The following is a 22,178-nucleotide window of genomic DNA, read 5'->3' as shown; positions in this document are numbered from 1 at the left end:
GTAGTCCTATGTGTTACTTTTTATTCTGGAAATAGTAACATTTTTAATGCATTTTTGTTCTGGAGCTAGCCTGCAGGTTTTCAAATGCCTTCATTACTTTCTGCATTTGTGTTAAGAGATTTGTTAAGACATTATACACAATAGCTTGAGGCTGTAAGTGTTACTTTAAAGTGTAATAACATATCTGTGCTATTATGGCCACTTACTTTTGAGCTAAGCTCCCGATTTAAGCACTGCTTTCATTGAAGTGGCTAGTAGCAGAATAATTTGTGCCAGCTATCATAAGTGAAACTGAACAAACAAACTTGAAGACCTGTGCTACAGCAAAAGGAGAACAAAAAGATTGAAATTACTCTTATGTTCCACATATGCTACAAAGGTTTCCACATTTCGGCATGTCAATTTTGCTTATTTTATTTTGCTACCATAGGTTTTAGGGGTCTTATATGGCTGAAAATGTTGTTTCGTTGTGTTGTATGTGGGTAATTTCTTCTCTTTGCCCCAAAATTGTCTATTGTATGATATTTGGGTTCATATTATATTTTGGTTAGGCAGTAATATGGGAAATATGAGAGACGGTTTTAAGGGGCATAGAGAGTATGCAGACTTGTCAAAATTATTAAATATTGATTGCGCAAAAATAAAGCTGTTCTAATGCAGAGAATGCCACCAGCATATCTTTGCATTGGTCACTTGTACAGCCTTTTAATATCAGAAACCGGGGTCATGGAATCTGAAAACTCGTGGGAGGTACTAAGCATATCAAAATGCAAAAGCAGAAACAGTCTAAAAGCGCTACATTTAGTGATATAAATATCGGTCATTCACGTAAGGTTAACAAATTCACTAGTTGCAACTAAGTAATCCCATTATTGTTTTAGAATTGAACCAATAGTATGTGTTGAAACCTTTGAAAAGCTTGCAAAGAATGACAATATCAACAAGGGCTCACACAACATGCTGTATTGTTTCAAGCCAGCCGCTGACTCAATCTGATGCTTTGTTCTGAAAGCCTTTGAAGTTTTAAAGCTTCTTATAATTTGGACAAGTGTGCACAGTCACTGCCATGTTTACACCACATTTAAGCATTACTGCTGTGATCGTGTTGGGCTGTGACCACTTTACGGTTACAAGTGCTGTCTGAATAACAAACTCCACAGTGAAGTAGCATTACTTACCATTTTAACAGTGGAGCTGTTAGCTACGTTAACTTTGCTGCTGTGGTGGTGTCTGTACTGTCGAACCTGTGAACAATTTGAACTACCTCCCAAAATGTTGCCTTGTCTCTGGAATTCTTACTTTCTTTAACATGCTAAGCCTGTCACATATGCCATTTGGGCAGAATGGATGGTGGTGACTGGGTATCAGTTCTGATTGTACAGTTCTCCAATATTTTAATAATCTCGCGAAAGCATTGACCAGCACATTGGTCAGCACTGTGTCAAGGTGCGCACCTATGAAAGTAGCGAGGGTAGGCACATGTGTGCAGAGCTTCCTAGTGTCAGAGCATCGTCTTCCAGGCTACTTCATTGAATCCAGCACAGTCCCTGCTGTTTATTAGCACATCTTTTGGCCATTGCAACTTGGCACATATGGCACATAAATGGGCAACTATGGCACATAAACTTTGCTAACAAATTATTCCCCATGAGTAGAGCCCGTTGTTAATTTTTAGTAATTGTGCAGACAAGTAAGTTTCGACAACTAAAGCCCAAACTTTTAAATCATGCCATTTAGTGTTCATTAGTGCCACATAGAAATTACTGCAGAGAAGTGTTGCAATGCTAGTAACTGCAGATCTGATCTTGTTAGTGTAGATATTATATGCAGAAGGTGGCACAAGCCATGTGTTTGTTGCATTTAAGAAATAATTGGTTTGCACTAGGAATTAGTGAATTGATCATTTTATTATGGAACTGACCTGCAACCATCTTTCTGCACTGACTGTATTGACACTGAATGTTGGGAGCTGCTTGAATGTAATGTCCATGTACTCATGCAAAGTGAAAAGGCAGCTCCTTGAGTGCTGTCACATTGTTTGTGGCTTTGCTGTAGCATGCAGCTAATACTGTCATTTAAGCTTTTTTGGCTATTTTGTGCAATGAAATACCTACATTGTACTCATTGTACGATGTACTACATTGTACTCACTGCATTAAGAACTTGCATTGCCATTGATCATTGTTTTGTACATCGGTGGAGTACTGACAAAAGGCAGCTTTCTGTCATAAACTTGAGCCTATTAAGAAAATTGCTGTTACCTTGATTCTACTAATTTTGGCAAAATCTGTAGCATTATTTACAATGAAGGCCAATGGCATGCACGCAGCATCAGAAAACAATGCTTTTTCATCTGAACACGTCTCATGGAACAAGTTTATGTATATCTTGCTTCTTTTCATCGGTGTTTTGTTCTTGTTTTGATGTAAACTCTGCACTGTCTTGAGCTCTGGAACATAACTTATATATACATATTTTTTGCTTGTATGGCACACAAGCACTTGAAGCTATGTCACTTTTATTGTGTCTAGTATAAAGAGCGTACATAGTTCGCTAGGCCAAGTTGCATTGTCACACCAGAAGCTTGTATTTTGAGCAAGCCTGCTTGCTTAGTAATCAAAAAACACCTGTGCAGCACATTGCAGAGTGTAATCATTTGACGAACTTGAAAATAAAGCTAACTATGTGCTAAGGTTGGTCATGGTACAACAGGTTGTTGCTGTCTTTTGCATGGTGGGCAAATTTAAGGGCCCCTCACCAGGCCACATAGCAAATTTTGGTTATATGCTGTAAGTTGTTACGCACCCTTTAGGGAGTGTTCTGCCTCAAGAGTTCTTAAATTGGTTCATTAATAGCCAAAATAGACATATTTAAGTGCCACGAACCCATGATTTCAGGAGGTAAGCATCACTGCCAACATGCACTCTTCCTGCCCTCGTCTAGCCTCCGCAAACAAGATTCCTTCCCTGCGTTCTTCCATACTGGAGTTAGAGGATCGTGTGATGCATACGTTGCAAGCCCTGCCTTCCTTTTTTTTTTCTTTTTTTTTTCTTTTTTGCTGCGCGGCAGTCTTTCGCTGACAGTCTCATGTGCGCGCTGTTGTTTGCCCTGTTTCGTGTAGTGCACAATTTTGTGCACTGTGTATGAGAACACCTGACTAGCGGTATAAGTCGGTGCTACACGAACACTGAGGCAGTTGCATGCGGGCCCTTTAAGACTCGTAGTAGTATGCACAGTATACATAGGTTGTTAAAAAAGCCTTGAACCACTCATTGAGCTTGGTGTGTAAATACATTTTGTGGGTAGAGCATGGAGCTGTGAACATATCAGCTAAGTTTTGTAGTTACACGCGGTTTGTGAATCTAGCAAGTGGAATGTAAAGATAGCTCCACCTATGCTAAAACTGAGGACTCTTCCTTGCCAACTTTGTAACTGCTAGTGAGCAGGTGGCAGCAGCCCATAGACACCACCCATTGGGCTATTATTTTGTTTAGGTTTTTGATTAGTGGAGCACACAAGGTTGCACACTTATGCAGAACCATCCAGATTTGTCAGTAATTACTGGAAACGGAAGTGGCATTCTTTCCATCAGGTTCCTCGGGTCTCGGGTCCATTTAAGTAAAAGTAGGGTTAATGACTAGTGGAGGAAAATGAAGGCTAAACTTCCGTTTTTTTAATTGTAAGCTGACACCTCAGTACCAGTATGTCAGTGTGACATAATAAATTTCGAAGTAAGTTCTCATATTTGGGGCATTTTGGTGCAGGAAGAATTTTTGATATTTGTTAGGTTGGGTCTCTGGTTCCCTTAAAATGCAATGTAGTCTTTACTGACAAATGATTAATCATCTAGACCTGAGCAGACAATTTCAAAGCCCATTACGTCGCAACAAACTGGTGCATCACCCCTTGAACTATAATTCATTTTCCGTCTTTTCTAGCTTACCAGACCTCCTCTCAGCATCAAAGTGGCAGTTTTGCTATTGCAAATGATCAATACTGCTTAACTTAATGTTCATCTTTAGTGTTGCTTTTTGAAAGCTTGTGATACAATGCCCTTTTTTGGGGAAACTTGAAGGAACTACAGAATTCAAGATGGCTACACCTGTTTTCAGAAGCAGCTATTTATGTTTTATTTAATAGATTCAGAATCCACCAAGTTCACTTATTGACGTGATCAGCCACAGTATATCTCTGAGGTAAACACATACTTGGGAAGTGTTTTGTGTGTGCTTTTGTGAAGCTTGAATTAGCTTACCAACTTTCTAAACAGTGAGACTGATAATTTGCCTAGCCTCCAGAATGACACCTGGGTTATCTAAGTGGTAATGTGCACACATTTATTAATTTCTCTTATTGTCTTCCATTGTGTTGGATAATCGTATGATGCTAAATTGATATATAATTGGCAAAATGTAAATGTTAGTACTTGGGTTTTGTGTAAAGTTTTGCATACATGGCACACTTCAATAAAAAAGGAAAAGGCAGGTAGCCGGACAGGCCATCTTGCTAGATTTTATGATAAAGTGCACTGTGTTACACTCTTTAAACATGAAAACAACATTTATGACATTCCTGTCGCTAGTAGTTCCACGACACTTTCTCTGTACTTTTTTTCAATGCATGAGCATGCATTTATCATTTGTTGTTGTGGTTTTTATTTAAGTGGGTGATTGCCTAGCAAATTAGCTGGGACTTAATCTTCTAAAGAGTTCATGTGCCATATGTTTCAAGTAGCATGTGAATTGAGGTGAGTTCCATGCTTTCTAGCAAGCTTTCTGTCTTGTAGCTCTAGCTTTCACTCTCCATTGAAAATAGCCTTTTGGTAGCACTTCTTGTTCTTATTTGAGGTTCCTAGTGTGGAGTGGAGCTTTTTCTAGTGATCCTAGTGTGACAGGAGTGGAGCTTTTTACTATACGCAAATGTGTATACCTTTAAGTAGGTAGGAAGGGAAGAAAGAAAGGTTATTGTACTTTTTTTAAAGTAAGTAATGATGGACCATAGTTAGGTACTTGAGAGATGCTCAACAATTCTACAACATAATGTTGATTCCTTTTTTTTTTTTTCTTTCTTTGGGCTTTATAGCCTCAAGGCATTTTTAACAGGAACTGTTCACACAAAATTCTTTTTGTTCATTATTTCTTGGTGGCCCACTTTCCTATTTGGTACTAACTTCTAGTGTCCTGGAGTGCCGTGTTGCCTCTAAGTAATAAAAAAAATTTATTCATGCAGCTTTCCTAAAGTAGAAAAGTAGTAGCCAGGTAAACTATTAAAAATATTCTATGGACAGCTCACCAAGAAATCAAGGACTAGTATCAATGGCAATGGTTGGGCTTCTTCCTGTGAACAAGAACAACTACAATAACTGATAAGCATAGCCTTACCATGCAAATATAATTTTAATTTAGTAAATCATATTAGATCCACTGCTAAACATTTCATAAGTATTTATTTGCTTCTCCTGAGAAAGACAAATTTTTTTTTTATCATATTGCACTCATGTTCGCGCAGAAAAAAATCAATAAAAAATGTGTTGAATGTCTCCAAACTGCACAGTGGGTTATGAGGGATGCTATAGTGGGCTGCTTTGGATTAATTTTGACCATCTATGTTTCTGTAACATGCACCTAAAGCATGGCACATGACATGCACAAAAGCAGTAGCCACCTGTAGATGGCTTGCTCGAGCAAATCAACAAATCAGAACAGTAATGAAACAAAAAAAAAGTGAAAATCTTTTTTATTCAGAAACACTATATGCATGGTGGTAATTGAATAGCATAAAATAAACTGCATAATTTTTCATTGATTTAGGAAGCTGCTGCTCTGTTGGTGCTTGGATTCCATGAAGGCAGCAATAAACATTGGTCCTAGAGTAATGTTTTGAGTGGTGTGCAAGAACTGTGGCATGAAGGACAACTCTGTCAATTTTGTTGACCATGGCTGCTATTATGGACGCTTGTCAAATTCTGCCATATTGTAAGCTGTGATTGGAAAGATCAATAGAAGTTTCGAAAATATTTTGTACTTGCCAACATTCCTGAATTTTTTAAATTTTGCGAATTTGGGCTTGTTTTACTATTTTACTTATGTTGCGTCAATCTAAAAAAAAAAGTTCTGTTTACAAGAAGGTTGTGCTCATGTCCCTGAAACTTCCATTAGAAATCTTCTGATGGTGAATGGATGCAAGAGGGGGGTACTTGCTTCAAGCACGTTTATACAGACAAGTTCCTAAAGCAGGTGAAATCTGCAATGCCAAAGTTGCTGAAAAAGTCAGTTATCTAAAAATATTGTGTTTCTTGTTCACATTTGCTGTGCGAAGTTTGTCGCTGCTTGTCATCTTTAATAAAGTGCGTATGTTTCAGTAAAACGAGTTCTTGGGCGAGTTGGTCACTTACTGCAGGCATAACAGGAGCGCCAAAAAAATATGCACACAAAAGAAAGGAACATGTCTGTCAGTGTTTCTTTTGTGTTATTTTGGCGCTGCTGTTATGCCTGCAAAAATTCGTATGTTTCCCTTAAAAGGCATGTGCTCAGGGCAAGCTTCTGTAAAAAAAAAAAAAACGACAAAAAAAAGACGTGTACGTGTACTGTCTCCCTGCTCAGTGTCATGTCTACAGGATTTTATGAATTTTAAAGTTTGCAGGTTGGTTGGTCTGAAATTCCTGCACATTGTCCTCAATAAAGCATAGCGAATGATGCTGCATTGATTTCAGACAAAGACAGACAATGGCCGCGATTAGATCTGGGGCATGAAACAACTTCATATATAGTAAAACTGTACTACATGAAGCAGTTACGTGAGTCCCAAGTTGTGTGAGATTTGCTCACTTAAGGAATGCATGGCTTCCTCAAATGTAAAAACTAACACAATTATGGTACGCGTTGTCAACATTCGACACCTACTTTTCGGTGACGAGGAGCGAAGCTGTGCTGAAACGGTTTAACCTACCGTGTGCTTCTGGCCATTGTCCTCAGTAGTTGTGCTGATGGACACACTCGTGTCGCTGAAGCATGTGAAGATTGTAAAAAAGTCCTTAAGGCCTCTCCTAAACTCTCCGCTTGAAAAATGCTAATGTGCTCACACTAAAGGAATTAGCATGCTTGATTTATTCTGTGAACAATTTCCTCCCAACGGTGTGACTGCAGTGGCTTTCAAGGGAAATGGCCACCACAACTGCCATGAAGCTTCACTGTGCTATTCTAAAAATTTTCCAGTGACTGCCACCCATCCTTTTATGTACAGATGGATTCCTCTTGCAGGTGCACAAATCAGACAGCAGTGGTGGGGCAGTCACTGCTGCACTACCCCCCCCCCCTCTTCTGCCCCCATTTTTCTCTTTGCCCCTCTCCTCTCATCATGTACATCTATAGTATTATGAAAATTTCTAATTAAGAACCAACATATTTCATTAAAAATGTGAACACTTAAGCTGGATAGTAATTGATTAGAACTCCATCTCAAAGGTCTAGTCACTTGCTGAAGTTAGTGTGATGATGTTTTTATGGGCTGAGCTTGTCAAGCAGCATTGTTTCTGTGTTTTTATTGCAGCTAAAATTCAGAGTCTGAAGCACTCGGTACCAAAGGGTGACAAAAAGAGAAAGAAAGATGTTGCAGCTGAGGTAGCCATACTTGAAGCTGAGTTGGAAGAGAAGCATAAGAAAGACTTGGAGGAGTTTGTTGCCTTCCAAAGTGACGGTGTAGCCAATGGTGAGCCAGAGGTAACGTATCAATTTAATTGTCCTTTTCATGGTGACAAAATAGGCGAATAAATTGTTGATGCAACATATCGGAACATGAGTGGTACATGCAGGTGGATGGTGTGACTGATGAACTCGATGCTGTTAGCCTGCATGAACACATTGTGAAGCAAAGTAAAGCAAGCAAAGCAGAAAAACGCAGGGTAAGCCTTTCTTAGTTTTACTTGAATCTGCTGCGAAAATCTCACTAATTTGTTCCAGCCACCATAGATGCTAGAAACTCCCACTGAATAATTAAAGCTGCAAGATGAGTGGGAATACTGCTGAAAATCCAAGTTTTCAGTTTGTCACATGTCCTATTTATTTTGATTTCATATTCAACATTGCTACTAAAAAGACTGCCTTATACCTTTAAGGCTTAAACTTCTGTTTGCTGTAAGTTTTGTTTACTGCATTTCTTGGTTTATTATGTACCCTGCCAGGACGCACTGAAAATGTGAATTTTTGTTTTAGTCTGATTGTGCTGAAAAATGTGGACTTCACTCTTGAGCTCCATTAACTTTGTGTTTTCCACACCTGAAGTTAATGGAGCTTCAAGTCTACTACTACACCTCATCTTGGGTACTAGGCGCGAAAACACACACGACACAAGGAAGGAGTCGTGTGTGTTTTCGCGCCTAGTACCCAAGATGAATTGTGACCAACTCGCCCAACAAGACGTCCTTTTAACCTACTACTACACATTTTACATGCAGTGTACTTGAAACGGCTATTTCAGGAGTTTGCCTGATAAGACGTTACTATCAAAAACAGTGAAAGAAGAGAACCTTCAACATAGTCGCGCACTAGCATAGCAAGCAACCACTCTGGCATCTTCTATCACTTTTTTACTGACACACTTCAGCCAAATTAAAGGCCCGCTGCAGTGAAATTGCACTTTGACTGAATTAGTTATAAATGAGTCGTGTATACTACTGAAGCAATCTTGACAGAGCGGCAGGAGTGGCAATTGTATAATTTTGTTATTAACAGCTTTTAAATAATGCCTAATCACAAGGCATGCGCCTGGTGATTAGCGGATTTGATGCAAATCCCAAAACATTGCCTTCGAGATTTTCATTGTGCCACATGCACTATTTGATCTTGGAGGCAATGCTGAGTGTAGAGTTATCTACAAAAATTACAAAAGCCAACTCTGGCACTCCTTTCTATGGGAGCCACAAGCATGGCGGTTCAGCCAGCGTTCAGCCAGGAATGATGTTCAGTACATTGATTTACTTAAACTTTGTCCTGCTTCCTCAAACGACTTTGTGTCTGTGCAAACTGATCATTTCTAACAAAACATTGTGTCATAAATGCTATTTGCAGTGATTATGCATGTTCACAGTCTTATTTTTTATTTATGTTACCTTTAGGGCCCGAGGGTATTACAGAGGGTAGCGGTAAAACGAGAAGCATAACAATGAAATATGAAAAATAAAATAAACATTGTAACATATTAGTAATTCCTAATTATACAATGTTATGTAATGCCTTGCCTAATTGTTTGCAAATACAACAAATAATGTAAACAAAATATCTTCACAATTCTTGTTAATACAGTGTTAGCAAATGTCTTCCTTAATCATTTGCAAGTACAGCAAATAAATAAAATAACATGTTAATCATTCCTATTTATACAATGTTAGCTAATAATGCCTTACAAAAGACCTTGTTATCGACAATGGTGACAATTGCACCGTGAAGGTGGTTCCATTATTGCGATGATCTGGGAAAAAAAGACTGACTGAATGTGTTAGTGCTGCCTGTTTGAACTTCGACTTGGTGGCGATGATTGATGCAGCTCAACAGGTAATGAGGTTGAAAAATGAAGTCGCTGTTAAGGGAGAAATGGTAATGAAATGTGTCAAACAGTCAAACATACTACTGTTCTACGAGACGCAAGTGGTGGAAGAGATAGATTGTCTTAAGTGATAGAAGAAATAGATTGTCTTTCATTGGTATTATGTATAGCGGTAAGGGAACAGGCTGGCTTCAGGAAGTGATACTCTTCAATGGATCACATCCATGTCATTAATTAGGTTATCGAGAAATCTGCAGAGTACAATAAGCCTCTTTATATGGCTTTCATAGATTACGAAAAGGCATTTGATTCAGTAGAGATACCAGCAGTCATAGAGGCATTACGTAATCAAGGAGTACAGGATGCTTATGTAAATACCTTGGAAAGTATCTACAGAGGTTCTACAGTTACCTTAATTCTACACAAGAAAAGCAGGAAGATACCTATAAAGAAAGGGGTCAGACAGGGAGACACAATCTCTCTAATGCTCTTCACTGCATGCTTAGAAGTATTCAAGCTATTAAACTGGGAGGACTTAGGAGTAAAGATTGAGGGCGAATATCTCAGCAACCTTCGGTTTCCCGATGACATTGTTCTATTCAGCAACAGTGCAGACGAGTTACAACAAATGATTGAGGACCTTAACAGAGAGAGTGTAAGAGTGGGGTTGAAAATTAATATGCAAAAGACAAAGATAATGATAAATAGCCGGCAAAGGAACAAGAGTTCAGGATCGCCAGTAGGCCTCTAGAGTCTGTGAAACAGTATGTTTACCTAGGTCAATTAATCACAGGGAACCCCGATCATGAGAAGGAAATTCACAGAAGAATAAAAATGGATTGGATCGCATACGGCAGACATTGCCAGCTCCTGACTGGAAGCTTACCATTATCATTGAAAAGGAAGGTGTACAATCAGTGCATTTTACCAGTGCTGACATATGGAGCAGAGACTTGGAGACTGACAAAGAAGCTTGAGAACAAGTTAAGGACTGCGCAAAGAGCAATGGAACGAAGATTGCTAGGCATAACGTTAAGAGACAGAAATAGAGCGGTTTGGATCAGAGAGCAAACGGGTATAGACAATATTCTAATTGACATCAAGAGGAAAAAATGGAGCAGGGCAGGTCATGTAATGCGCCGGTTAGATAACCTATGGACCATTAGGGTTACAGAATGGGTACCAAGAGAAGGAAAATGCAATCGAGGACAACAAAAGACTAGGTGGAGCAATGAAATTGGGAAATTCACAGGCGTGTGTTGGAATCGGTTGGCGTAGGACAGGGGGGTAATTGGAGATCGCAGGGAGAGGCCTTCGTCCTGCAGTGGACATAAAACAGGCTGCTGCTGCTGATGATGGTGACAGTTATAATTTGAAAATATGAAGCTTTTCAACAAGCTTGATTGAAAAAATAAGGTTATCGTGGTATGGGTCCCACACAGCTGCAGTATATTCTAACTTAGGATGCCTTAATGACTTGTAATGTAGTATTTTTCAGGATGATGGTGTTTTAGAAGAAACTTGGAGGACACTTAAGCTTAAACTTTTGTTCCTTGTTTGTCTCAAAGAGAGACTATTGCAGTTTGGTGTTATTTTGAGAGATGTCAAATTTTAGTGTCATGTGGATGCTGTGCCTCACCTAGGAAAAGAAACGACAAAAGGAAGTGCGGCGTGAAAAAGAGATTGCAGAACAGGAAGTGGAAAACCAGTTTCTTCCACGTGCTGTTGAGGAGAGAGAATTACGAGTAATTCTTGGAAAGCTTGGATTGTCTATTTACGAGGTAAGCAAAAAGTAGTGGTGTTTCAATTTGTTTATCATGCCAGGAGATCAAGCTTTCAATTTTGAAAACATAGGATATGTCATTTGCTAGTCAGTAGCAATAAATATTGATAATGCAAAACATGGCTTATATATGGCTGTATTCTGCTTAAAAATGTTTTACAATAATTTTGGAGCTTGTTAATAAACATCCACATTTGGAACAGCTGAAAGCAGTGAACTGCCACTTTAGATACTATTAAAAAAAATTAAAGATCAAGAATAGTTGCAGTCTGTCAGAATGGCATGAATACATTACATGGTTTGTCCATTTTGGCTGTAATGCCATTAATTAGGCTCTGGCGCACTATTGTGCTTGTCTTGATGTGTGGGGCATTTATCTTCTTACACTGTGATAATATAACTTAATAAACTAAGTTTTATAAGGCTATCTGTTGTGAATGTGAACACACTTAGTTTTTGTTTTTTGAAATGATGCTTTCCTTCATAGAATTTAAATATTCAGAAAAAAAGAGGTTGTGAAGTTGTATTTCTCAGCACTCGGGAGTGGAGCTTAGTCAGATATTATTTTCATTATATGTGCAAATAAAAGCAATCTAAGTGTTAAGTATAGTCAAGCCTCATTGTAACGAAGCTGCAACATACACAAAATACTTTCTTCATAAGCATGCATTCATCACATGTGAAATATTGGCGAGCTGCACTTTAGATGTACTTTGTTATATCAAATAATTCATTATATTCATGTTCGTTATATCATGTTTAAACTGTACTAAGTTTTGCTTACATGGGCTTGAAGAGTGTTGTTTCGTATTGATTAATGTGTTTTCATGGCACAGAGTTGTTTCGTGTTGATGTTTAAAAAAGATTGTTTGCTTATTTTCTTTTTTAGATTCCTTCAGACGGAAACTGGTAAGACTTCATGTTTGGCAGTGATAACTGAATTAGTTCAGAATTATGGGAAGCCTTCAAATTTAGGCCCTTCAAGTGTTTTGAACATAAGTTGTACTAACAGCAGCTGTACTCACTCCATCTGTGCAGCTGCATTATTTGCTTGGGCAGGGGACATGAACTGGAAGATGTAAATTTTACATGAGTCAGTGTGCAGTGCTGTCCGAAGTTTCAACTGTGCCATTACTGGGGGGGGGGGGGGTATTCTGTAAGAGTCCACCTAGTGAACATGTCCATTTCGTCTGCTGCTGAAGTGCTGATTGGCTGTGGTGCCTGGCTCCCATAAACACGCAGCCCAGCCCAGCCACTCAGAAATTCACTCTCACAAACACAAATGCCAGTGAAAGTTAGCTGGAAGGCAGCCACTACTTTTGTATAGTAAATTGTGGAGAAATGCATAGTTGAGTGATTAGACATGGATAAGCTCTAAATGACTCTAATTAAAAACTGAGGGCATTTATCATATGTAAGTGATTTTCTAGGTGAATGAGTGTATTTTACTGTAGTGAAGCATTTAGCACTTGGGTAATAAATTTTTTGCTGCGGTTGTTATCTACAGAGTGATTAGTTAAGCTGTTTCAGAGCCCACTATATATTTCGGAATGTTATGCATAACTTTGCCTAAAGTTATAAAAATACCCACAAGTACCAAAAGTTAGACATTCATTTTTTCTGCTGCCTTTGATTCCTGGTAGGATGAATACAAGCTGTATGGTTGACATATGGGACTCTCAAGCCCCCCCCCCCCCTCTCTCTCTCTCTCTCTATATATATATATATATATATATATATATATATATATATATATATATATATATATATATGTAAAAGTGGTGCTTGTTGTATTAATCAGTTTTTGGAATGCTGAAACCGGCTTGGTACTTTACAGAGCGCAAGTGCAGATGTGACATTTGTGTGCTCAAGATACAAAAAAATGCAGCCTTCCCACCAATACTAGGCCTGCGTTAGGCTATACGCTAATTTTCCTTCATACCTACCAGGTGTTTCAGCAGACTTCACATAATTATTAAAAATAATGCATTAAACATAGAGTTTTTTTTTTTTTTTTCAGGGGATCATTATTCATGCTGGTGGACATTAGGAATTGCAGAATGATTACTGGTTAATAATAATTTATTTACTAAGATGTACTCATTAACTTTCATTGCATGCGCAGTTTATGCTTTATAATAACAGTCTCTGATGTGTGCCAGGGCTTCTGTACTTGGCCAAGTGCGGTGGCATGTAGTAGAGCTGGAGCATCAGGTCACCATGATCAAGGTGTTCAGTTGAAATTCTTATCCAAGCCACTGTGTTTGTCAGGCTTGAAATCGTGCCCGAATCTGGCAAAAAAAAAAAAAGTAATAGTTTCGCAATAAGGGCAAAGCAATGAACATAACAGCAACATGTTAGAATATTACACAAAGTGTATAAGACTCGTAGCAGTAATGGCAGCATGAATTGAAGTAAACGCAAGCTGACTCAGTAAAAACGAGCTGTTGTGCTAGGGGTCCTCTGTTTGAATCATGCCATCAGACAATTTCATTTATGTTTATTAATTAAAGCCAACGTCTTTCTTAGTGACTTTACCACCACTTTTTCGTATTGGGTATGTTTCAAACCTCTTTCCTGGGCTGATCCCGGAGATAGTGCACAGCTGTGCCAATACAATTACATAATTTTTAGGTTTGAGCTGTGTTATTGTTTTGCGCTTTTAATATTTATGTCTGAGAAGGTTTTAAGATAAAAGGCATGCGCTGTTGATGGTTTGTTTGATGTCATTTGTTTGTGGGCTGCCATTCTCAAAATTCTGAGGAACAATTTTGTCGAGAATGTAAGACCTGGTATGAACAACTTTAGTGATTGAACGGTATAGCAATATAACCTGCATATTCCGCATGTCATATAGCATCGCATGGCATATAGCATACATATACCTAAATAATACGGAACCTCGTAGAGATGCCAACGCTGATGGCAAAAATTTGCTTGGAGTGTCCATATAATTGCTGTTGCAATAAACAAAAAATGAGGGGGGGTGGGGTGACAAATTGTGAAGAGCCAGTGGGGCTGTACCAGCCAGTAAATCACAAATGTCTCTGCAATGTACAGATTACTGTATCTATTTGATTATAAGGCATTTGTGATTATGGATTTCTTTTGTAGCTTCATGCTACAAGTAGGATGGATGACAATTTTCCGCTTCGTGAACTTTCCTCCACCTTGTGAGTTTCCGCAGAACTGATTTGCCATATTATGTGTCCCTATGTTTCAAGTTGTCGATTAATTCGCCCTCGCTCTGCGATCTGGTAGCCTCCTGGTTAGCTTAGATGGTAGAGTTGAGTTTCTGCCTCAGAAAAGCGTTGATCCCAGGTTCGAATTTTGGATTAGGACTAATTTTTCTTCAACTGCAAAGCTTTGTTTCAGAGAAACCCATATGAGTTTCCTCTGTAGCTTCGTGCCATGCGTCGGGTGGAGGACAATTTTCTCTTTCATTTTTGCAACATAATTTCAACCAGTTTGATAGTTAGTTATAGGAATGTTGACTTTTAGTAAAATGTATAAAAAGGAACATCTCATAAGTGTCATAGTCTTAGGTACAAGTAGGAACAACTCATGGATCTTAATACAACGTATGTGGTTTACTGGGTAATTCTGGTGCAAACAAATTAGGAAGATCCAGTGGGGCTCTTCCTAATTGTTTGCACCGAACTTCAAAAAGCACTCCCTTACCAGAAGACGAATTGGCCTTTATGGAACAGTATTTGGTCACTACCTGCCTCACGAATCTTGCAGGAGTTGGCCGACCTAAGACAGACAGTGACAATGAAGCAATTTTTAAAGTGGGACGTGATGAGTCTTCTTTCATTTTAGAGGATACTGGTTTGTCTGGTGGCTGTTATGGGCAGATGATTCATTCCAATGAGACATTTGTGCATGGCAAGTTCATCACCGTCAGTCATGCATTCTGGTGTCATTCTTACTTTTTCCTGCCCTTGTTTTTGTGCTGTAACATCATGACCATATTCCAGCTTTCTCAGTTTCCTAGTTTTTTGCACAGTAGTTTGCTGCAGACAACAGTTGAGGTGTTGTGTGTGGATGGTGGTTAACATTCCATAGTTGCAGGAGCTACTAAAGTCCCATCACCCTTCACGTTTTGTTTCATGTGTGAAATGAAAAGATACTGTTTTCTGTTACTCTAAGTTGACTGTTCCTCTCATACTGTTCTCATTTCTTATATATTGCCTTAATTTGCTAATGTTGTTTGCTAAACTTTTTAGCATGTACAAAGCCATGGAACATCAGCTTGGCCTTTTTGGTGTTATGGTAAGCTTTTTATAGTGCCTTACTAGTATGATTTAGTGGCCCGAAATGAATATGTGTCTGGTGGTTCGAGGTGGCTTTTATTTGATAACATGTGGTTCATGTTCATCTTGTAGTGTCCTGTTAAGCCTCTTTTGCATGACCACTTTTTGTAAAACTTTCGAGATAGCTTCCATTTACGACAAAAAACCTTCTGTGGACTGCGTCGAGGAAATAGAGGTAAAAATTAGGTGCAGCACTGGCTTTTTGTAGCACAATGCAAGCACATGCCTGGTCCTCACAGATACCTACATGCGTTGGCTGATGTTGAACAGGTGGTACTCATTTACCACAGTAAAGGTCTCTGTATTCAGTGCACTAAAGAACAGCAAGGTGTGCCGAGTTTCTACCCTGAAGGCAAGCAGTGACCGCCATAGCAAAGAAGCTTTTGCTGTGTATTAAAGTTGTCCTAGGTCTTTGCAAAAGGTCCATACTACACAAAGTGTAGGCTTGGCAGATAACTGCAGCGCTACAGGAGTGGTTGAGTCATCCAAACAAGGAACTGGCACTCTTTTTAACTAAAAAGAAAGAATGAAAAAGAAAGAAAAAGCTTCGCTCTTGGAAAAGCAATTGGCAATTGAGTGGTGTTCATATGTGCAGCCATGATAAGTAGGGGTGTGCAAATATTTGAAATGTCAAATACGAATCAAGAATACACTGTTTGAAATTGTTGAATAGTATTAAGTTTGTTCAAATACTAAGGGAAAACAACAGTTCTTTTAGCCTACAGGGAGAAAGACTGATGCAAATGGAGTCTCGTCTGAATGATTTTTGTGCAGCAGTACTCTGTTGTTGTGGACGCAATCCAGTTCTTGAATAAACACATGGAGGAGGTTACTTATGCGCAATAGTTGCTAGCGATTGAGTAGGCATGTCTCATCTTTGGCAATGTATGGATTCGTTGTCTCTATTTACACAAGGCAATTTATTATCTCGCCATGTTCGGACTCCTTCAAAACGATGTGTGGTGCTGTAGTATTGCCCTCAGCTCCTTCATTGAGCACTAAACTGTACTACATGCATCTGGGACATACTGTTTCCTTTTTTCATTACTGTCATTGTCATCGTGTACCAGATATAATCGCACTTGTTTCATTTCTCATTTAATGTGACCTCAAGTTGTTAAAGGTGTTATATGCATCAAATAATATAAGAAACTATTTCGTTGTCAAACAGACTACACGGAACTCTTCAGTTCACTTTCTTAGAAATTGAATACATTCAATATGTGAAGGTTGTTTTTCTCGAATATTTGAATTCAATTCACATTTTGACATTTAAACATCCCTAATGATAAGGTATTTATATTTGTTCCTCAGAAGATGCACCAGTGCACTTGAAAAAAGTATGAACGATCGAGAGACTGCACACATTGTTGGGGACAAGCTGATAACCGTGAATTGAAAACAAAGTTTAGCCATAATAGATGCTGCCAGACGTAGCAACTGATAATACAGAGCCCTCCTTTCTACATTTTGGTATAAAGCAGTCTAGTAAAATGGTAATGGATAAGTCTGTAAAACATTCCAATTTGAGCAGTCTTCGCTATTCTTGGCTGCCACTTGTAAAGCACATGCAAACTATTGCAAGATATTTATAGGCTGCTGACAGATGTTACTGTGCCAGTTGCAAGATTAGACTTTTCTGAGGCCAGCTTCCATTCTTTCACCTTAAGAGGCAGATAAACTGTCAAGATTTCTGTGTAGGGTCTGGTATCAGCCACATGGGCTGTTGCATCAATGACTGAGCATAGGAACAGAACATGAGCAATCCATAAATAAGGCCAAATTGCATTTACCAACACCATGCCTGCATGTGTAAGCTTTAAGCATCTTAATTCTTGGGAGCAGTGTTGGCATGCTTGCACATCAATTTATAGAAGCGCTTACATTAAAAAGAGTGACTATGGTTGTATCAGCAAGATCTGTCATATTGCACAGTGAAGAATTTTTTGAGAAACTGCTATGATTACGCTATTTTGACAAAGGTTTGATGTTGTGTAGTTGGCTTTTCTCTCGGTGTGTGGTGTAGGCCAGTCAGTGCACATTGCAGATTTCTTTAAATGTGTGTGTTTGTTCTTTAGTTGCAGGTAGCGCCTCCTGTGCATTTCTCTCCTGTATGTTTCTTGCCTTTTTGTCCTCCTTTAAGTATGAACCAAGTAGCAGAAGTAACATGTATTATTATGCCAAGAGTCCCTGTTATATTATTATTGTGCATATTTGAACAGATGCTCAACCTCTTGCTTATTAAAAATCTGCAGCGAGTTTGTAGTCCTGTGATCAATATAGATGAGTAAATGATGTAGGCAATAAAGTGTGGGTTTTTTAGACCTTGCAGACTCTGTCACATCCATGCTCCGTGGGGCTGGCAAAAACTTTCAGTAAGAATTTTTTTTCTTTTTACCATACTTCTAGAAATCCATGAGTGAATTACGGCAAGAAACTGCAAACTACATGTTGTCTCATGCTGAAGAGTTCCTTCCTTTCCTAACAAGCAGAAAGAATGGAGACATGATGACTGCAGGTGAACAATAAAAAGTGTGCTTGATTATCAAGATGTGTATGCGTGGTCACGACTGACTTTTATGATTTACAATAATTGGGTGTAACAGGCTTCTTCCAATTAATCTTACTCTGCATGGATTTTCTAACTGAAGGCAAGACAGTGTTACACTGTCTTGTACACTGTACTAGCCGTAGTCCTAGTACTACACAGCAATGATGGTATTGAGCATCACTATGTAGGTGAATAGCATGAACCATCATGGTAATACCCCGCCGAGTGCACTTCAATACCTCTTCTCATGACGCTGAATATTTTGCTGCATATTTTCAATACAAGATTGTAAGAGACGTACATTAAATGATGGTACTATTCTATCATTTCTTCTTCTTTAGTGCGAGAGTACACAGTGATATCATCAATACAGACATTGCAATAATCACCAGTCAAATTATCCAAGGGGTTATTCATCATTTTCTGGAGCCATGCTCCAGAATTATTCAACCAAATGGTAGCCTGTTATATTCATACCAAGATAAACCAATCAACAGATAACCTACAGTTTGTTGTTAGATTGTGTCACTACAAATTATTTGAGCGTTAATCACATTTCTTGCATGTTGCATTTCAGTGATATTTTCAGGCCTAACAAGTTCTTATTTTTCTCTTTCATATGCAGAAGAATATGAAGATTACTGCTTAGAGGTTTCAAGCACTACGGCTTGGGGAGGTCAAGTTGAGGTATGAGTGATGTTTTGCATTATATCTGTGATATGTAGACTGCTCAGCATGCACTTCTGCCACAAATACATTTATGGATATGCTGAACAAATATACTCTGATTGAAATGCTGCAGTGGTTGCACAACTGCCATGTTACAGGCACAGCTATTTTATTGGCACTATGGTAATAAAACAGCTTCAGTAATTCCAAAATCGAACATTCTTGCCTTCTGTATGTCGTAATGCTGTCTTAGGTCAAAACATATTGTCACAGTGTCAAAAAACAGGTCGTAGAGCACTATTCTGGAGGCACGGCGGCAGGCCGCCTTTTTTAATACTGAGCGCAACAGCAACTACTTCTTCACTGCATCTTGATAGAAACGCTCATGCATACTTGCATTGTCCTCTTTTTCATCGCAGTACAGGTGCGGAATTTGCGTCCCTCCAAAAGAAGCATCGTCCTGATGCACAATTTAAACATATGAGGGCAGTGTACAACGGCAAAGAGTTACACATGCAAAAAAAGAAAACAAAAAAACTAAAAAGCAAAAGTTAGTTTAATAGGTACGGCTTCATCCGTACCACATGCATCACTTTGCGTAAGTGCTTGCGGCGACTGGAGCTATCGTCACTGTCAGGAATGACCTCATAATTCACGTCGCTCAGGGGCGGATCACTCTGTACGACCCAGGGAACCGTCTTAGGGGTTTTTCGGAAAGTCCACGATGGCGTATGGGTATCCAGACCCATACTTTGTCACCGGGAGTGTAGGAAAAGGACTTGTGTCGAAGACTGTATCGTTTTGTATCTTGGTCTTGCTGAATGCAGATACATACACGGGCAAGCTGTCTGGCTTCTTTGGCGCGCTGAGTAAATTTGTCAATGCCGGTAGGTATGTAATCAAACTCGTGCGCCAGCATGGCATCCAGCATCATCGTGGCTTTGCAGCCGTGGACCAAGCTGAACGGTGTCATTCCATTAGTTCTTCCATCCATCTGATCCATCTGTTGCCAGCTGTATAAGTTGGAAATAGGCCCAGGAAATCCATTCCAACTTGGGCGAATGGCTGGCCTGGTACCTCGACCGGATGTAAGAGACCTGCAGGCTTGCCGGGAGGTGCTTTGCGTCTTTTGCAGTTGGCACATGTCTGTACGTGATGTTTGTGGGGTTCTCACCCTTGCTCTTGGGACAAAGGAATGACAGCACAGTAGTGCAAACAGTCACAAGGACATTTATTGCACCCTTCATACGCTGTTTCCTAGCCAAGTTGTTATTCATGAAACATGCCGACGGGGCGGCGACAATTCAAGGAAGTCTGCGAGTCACTTCAACTGGATGGCGAAGGAATATGTTCGCCCCATGCTGGACACTAATGCCTGGTCGTTTGCGCGTACGGTCACGCGAACGGTCACATGAACAGTGGTGCGTTTGAATGATCGTGTTTGTCCATTCTGGTGTAGGCCTTGCGAGACGATCTCGCAGAAGCATGGATCAGTACAAGCGCGGAATGTTCACGCTGCTTACTGACCCAGAGCCACAGAGGAAGAGCCTACTCCCTGTCGCGCTCGACCAACCCCGCCATTAGGTGGCGCTAGCAATGCCACACTTGCGCCATCTCTCGTAATGCGCTGCAACCAGACTAACCATCGGCGGCACTAAACTACGTGGAGAAACTGGATTATAGGAGACTCGAGACATGCAGGGAAAACAACATATCAGGGGCCATGCAAGAATCTCGCATCCCCACATGCTTTACAGCAGCGGGTAGCTTTGGCCAGTAGTACTTGTGTCCGAGTCAGGACAATGTTCTCATGCAGCCTAGATGACCTGCGGTGGTTTCATCGTGGCATGCTTTTAGTATTTCTTTTCGAAGTAATGTGGCTACGACAAGCAGGTACGTGCTGCCACTGGCAGAAATTATAGAGAACATCGTTCCGGAGACAAAACGATGGCAGTCTCCTGGCATAGAGTTGCGGAACATCTTTACTTTGGCCTTCCAAAAAATTAATGAGTGGGAGCAGCTCCGGGTCGTGGCGTTGCTCCTGTGAAATGGTGACAGGGTCAACGATGCCCCAAAATGCAGTGTCCACGTCCACATCATCGGTACCTGCGGACTCGATGGGTGACTGTGAGAGGCAGTCAGCGTTGGTGTACCTCTTCCCTGATTTGTAAATTATGGTCATGTCAAACTCCTGAAACCTGAGACTCCAGCGCGCCAGACGGTCAGATGGGTCCTTCAAGTTAGTTAGCCAACAAAGAGAATGATGATCGCTGACAACCTTGAATGAACGGCCGTACAACTATGGGCAAAATTCGATAACTGCCCACACCATGGCGAGACATTCCTTCTCAGTAGTAGAGTAATTTTCTTCTGTACGAGAGTGAGTTCGGCTAGCGTAGGCAATTACTTTTTTTGAGCCGTCTTGCCACTGCACCAGTACAGCACCCAGACCAACATGGCTCGCATCAGTGTGAAGTGGTGTAGGGGTATCCTCATCGAAGTGCGCAAGAACAGGAGGCGTTTGCAGGCGTTGGTATAGTTTCCTAAATGCTACTTGCTCATTTTCCCCCCACAGAAAGGGAACATCGTCTCATGTCGGGTGTGTTAACAGCACAGCAATATATGAAAAGTCAGCAATAGGCGCACAGCCCCAAAAAGCACTTCACTGCCTTCTTGTTGGATGGTGTGGGGAACTTTGCCACAGCGTCTATTTTTGTCTGGGTCAGGTTGTACACCCTCATGACTGATGACGTGGCCAAGGAAGCATAGTTCTCTGAAACCAATAAGACACTTCTTGGGCTTTAACATCAGGCCAGCCCAGCATATTGTTACGGCGATGTTTGGAGTATATAAAGACTGCATTTACAATATATATACAGGATGAGTCAGCGTAGACAAGATGGCTGACCACCAAGAACACGCAACGGCCAGTGTCTCACGATCTTCTTCCTCCTCTGTCTTCTTTCATCCTTCCGTAACAATATAGCTTGGAGAACAGTGAGCAGCCGGCTTAGGTGCTGCTCAAATGTAGCTGAGAACACTACGACGTCGTCTAGATAGACCAAGCATATTTGCCACTTCAGGCCTGATAGTATGGTGTCCATTAGACTTTCAAAACTGGCAGGTGCTGAGCACAAACCAAAAGGAAGGACCTTAAATTCATAAAGCCTGTTGGCGATCATGAAGGCAGTTCTTTTGCGATCTCTCTCATCGAGCGAGCTCGATCTGCCAATACCCATTCTGTAGGTCCACTGATGAAAAATAATGTGCATGCCGCAGCCTGTCCAGCAAATTGTCGATGCGTGACAGCGGGTAGACA

The 22,178-nt window shown here is 40.1% G+C and overlaps 2 protein-coding genes across 8 annotated transcripts in view; one reads left to right on the top strand and one right to left on the bottom strand.

Annotated features, from left to right (window-relative positions):
* The window catches only part of LOC126544145 (deubiquitinase OTUD6B-like), a 42,958-nt gene that overhangs the window by 4,549 nt on the left and 16,231 nt on the right, over window positions 1-22,178 (top strand). For all 5 annotated transcript variants that reach the window (XR_008608741.2, XR_008608740.2, XR_008608739.2 and 2 more), the window contains exons 2-8: window positions 7,549-7,718; window positions 7,811-7,900; window positions 11,184-11,321; window positions 12,213-12,232; window positions 15,553-15,598; window positions 18,049-18,157; window positions 18,816-18,877. Coding sequence is in view for 1 of the 5 variants with exons in the window: in XM_055062013.2 (XP_054917988.1) it covers window positions 7,549-7,718; window positions 7,811-7,900; window positions 11,184-11,321; window positions 12,213-12,232; window positions 15,553-15,598; window positions 18,049-18,157; window positions 18,816-18,877 (635 nt within the window). In the remaining 4 variants the exon portion in view is untranslated. The remainder of the gene's footprint in view (window positions 1-7,548; window positions 7,719-7,810; window positions 7,901-11,183; window positions 11,322-12,212; window positions 12,233-15,552; window positions 15,599-18,048; window positions 18,158-18,815; window positions 18,878-22,178) is intronic.
* LOC126544138 (NACHT domain- and WD repeat-containing protein 1) overlaps window positions 13,388-22,178 on the bottom strand; it is a 132,147-nt gene continuing 123,356 nt past the window's right edge. For 2 of the 3 annotated variants that reach the window (XR_008608738.2, XR_011893285.1), the window contains exon 20: window positions 13,388-13,614. The gene's annotated coding sequence lies outside the window, so the exon portion shown is untranslated. Of the gene's footprint in view, window positions 13,615-15,004; window positions 15,080-22,178 lie in introns of all 3 variants that reach the window. The other variant, XR_011893283.1, reaches the window with a different exon arrangement.

This window comes from Dermacentor andersoni, chromosome 1 (assembly GCF_023375885.2).
Source record: "Dermacentor andersoni chromosome 1, qqDerAnde1_hic_scaffold, whole genome shotgun sequence".
Classification (NCBI taxonomy): Eukaryota; Metazoa; Arthropoda; class Arachnida; order Ixodida; family Ixodidae; genus Dermacentor; species Dermacentor andersoni.
The sequence above is the reverse complement of the archived record's forward strand: the minus strand, read 5'-3'. Positions and strand labels throughout refer to the sequence as shown.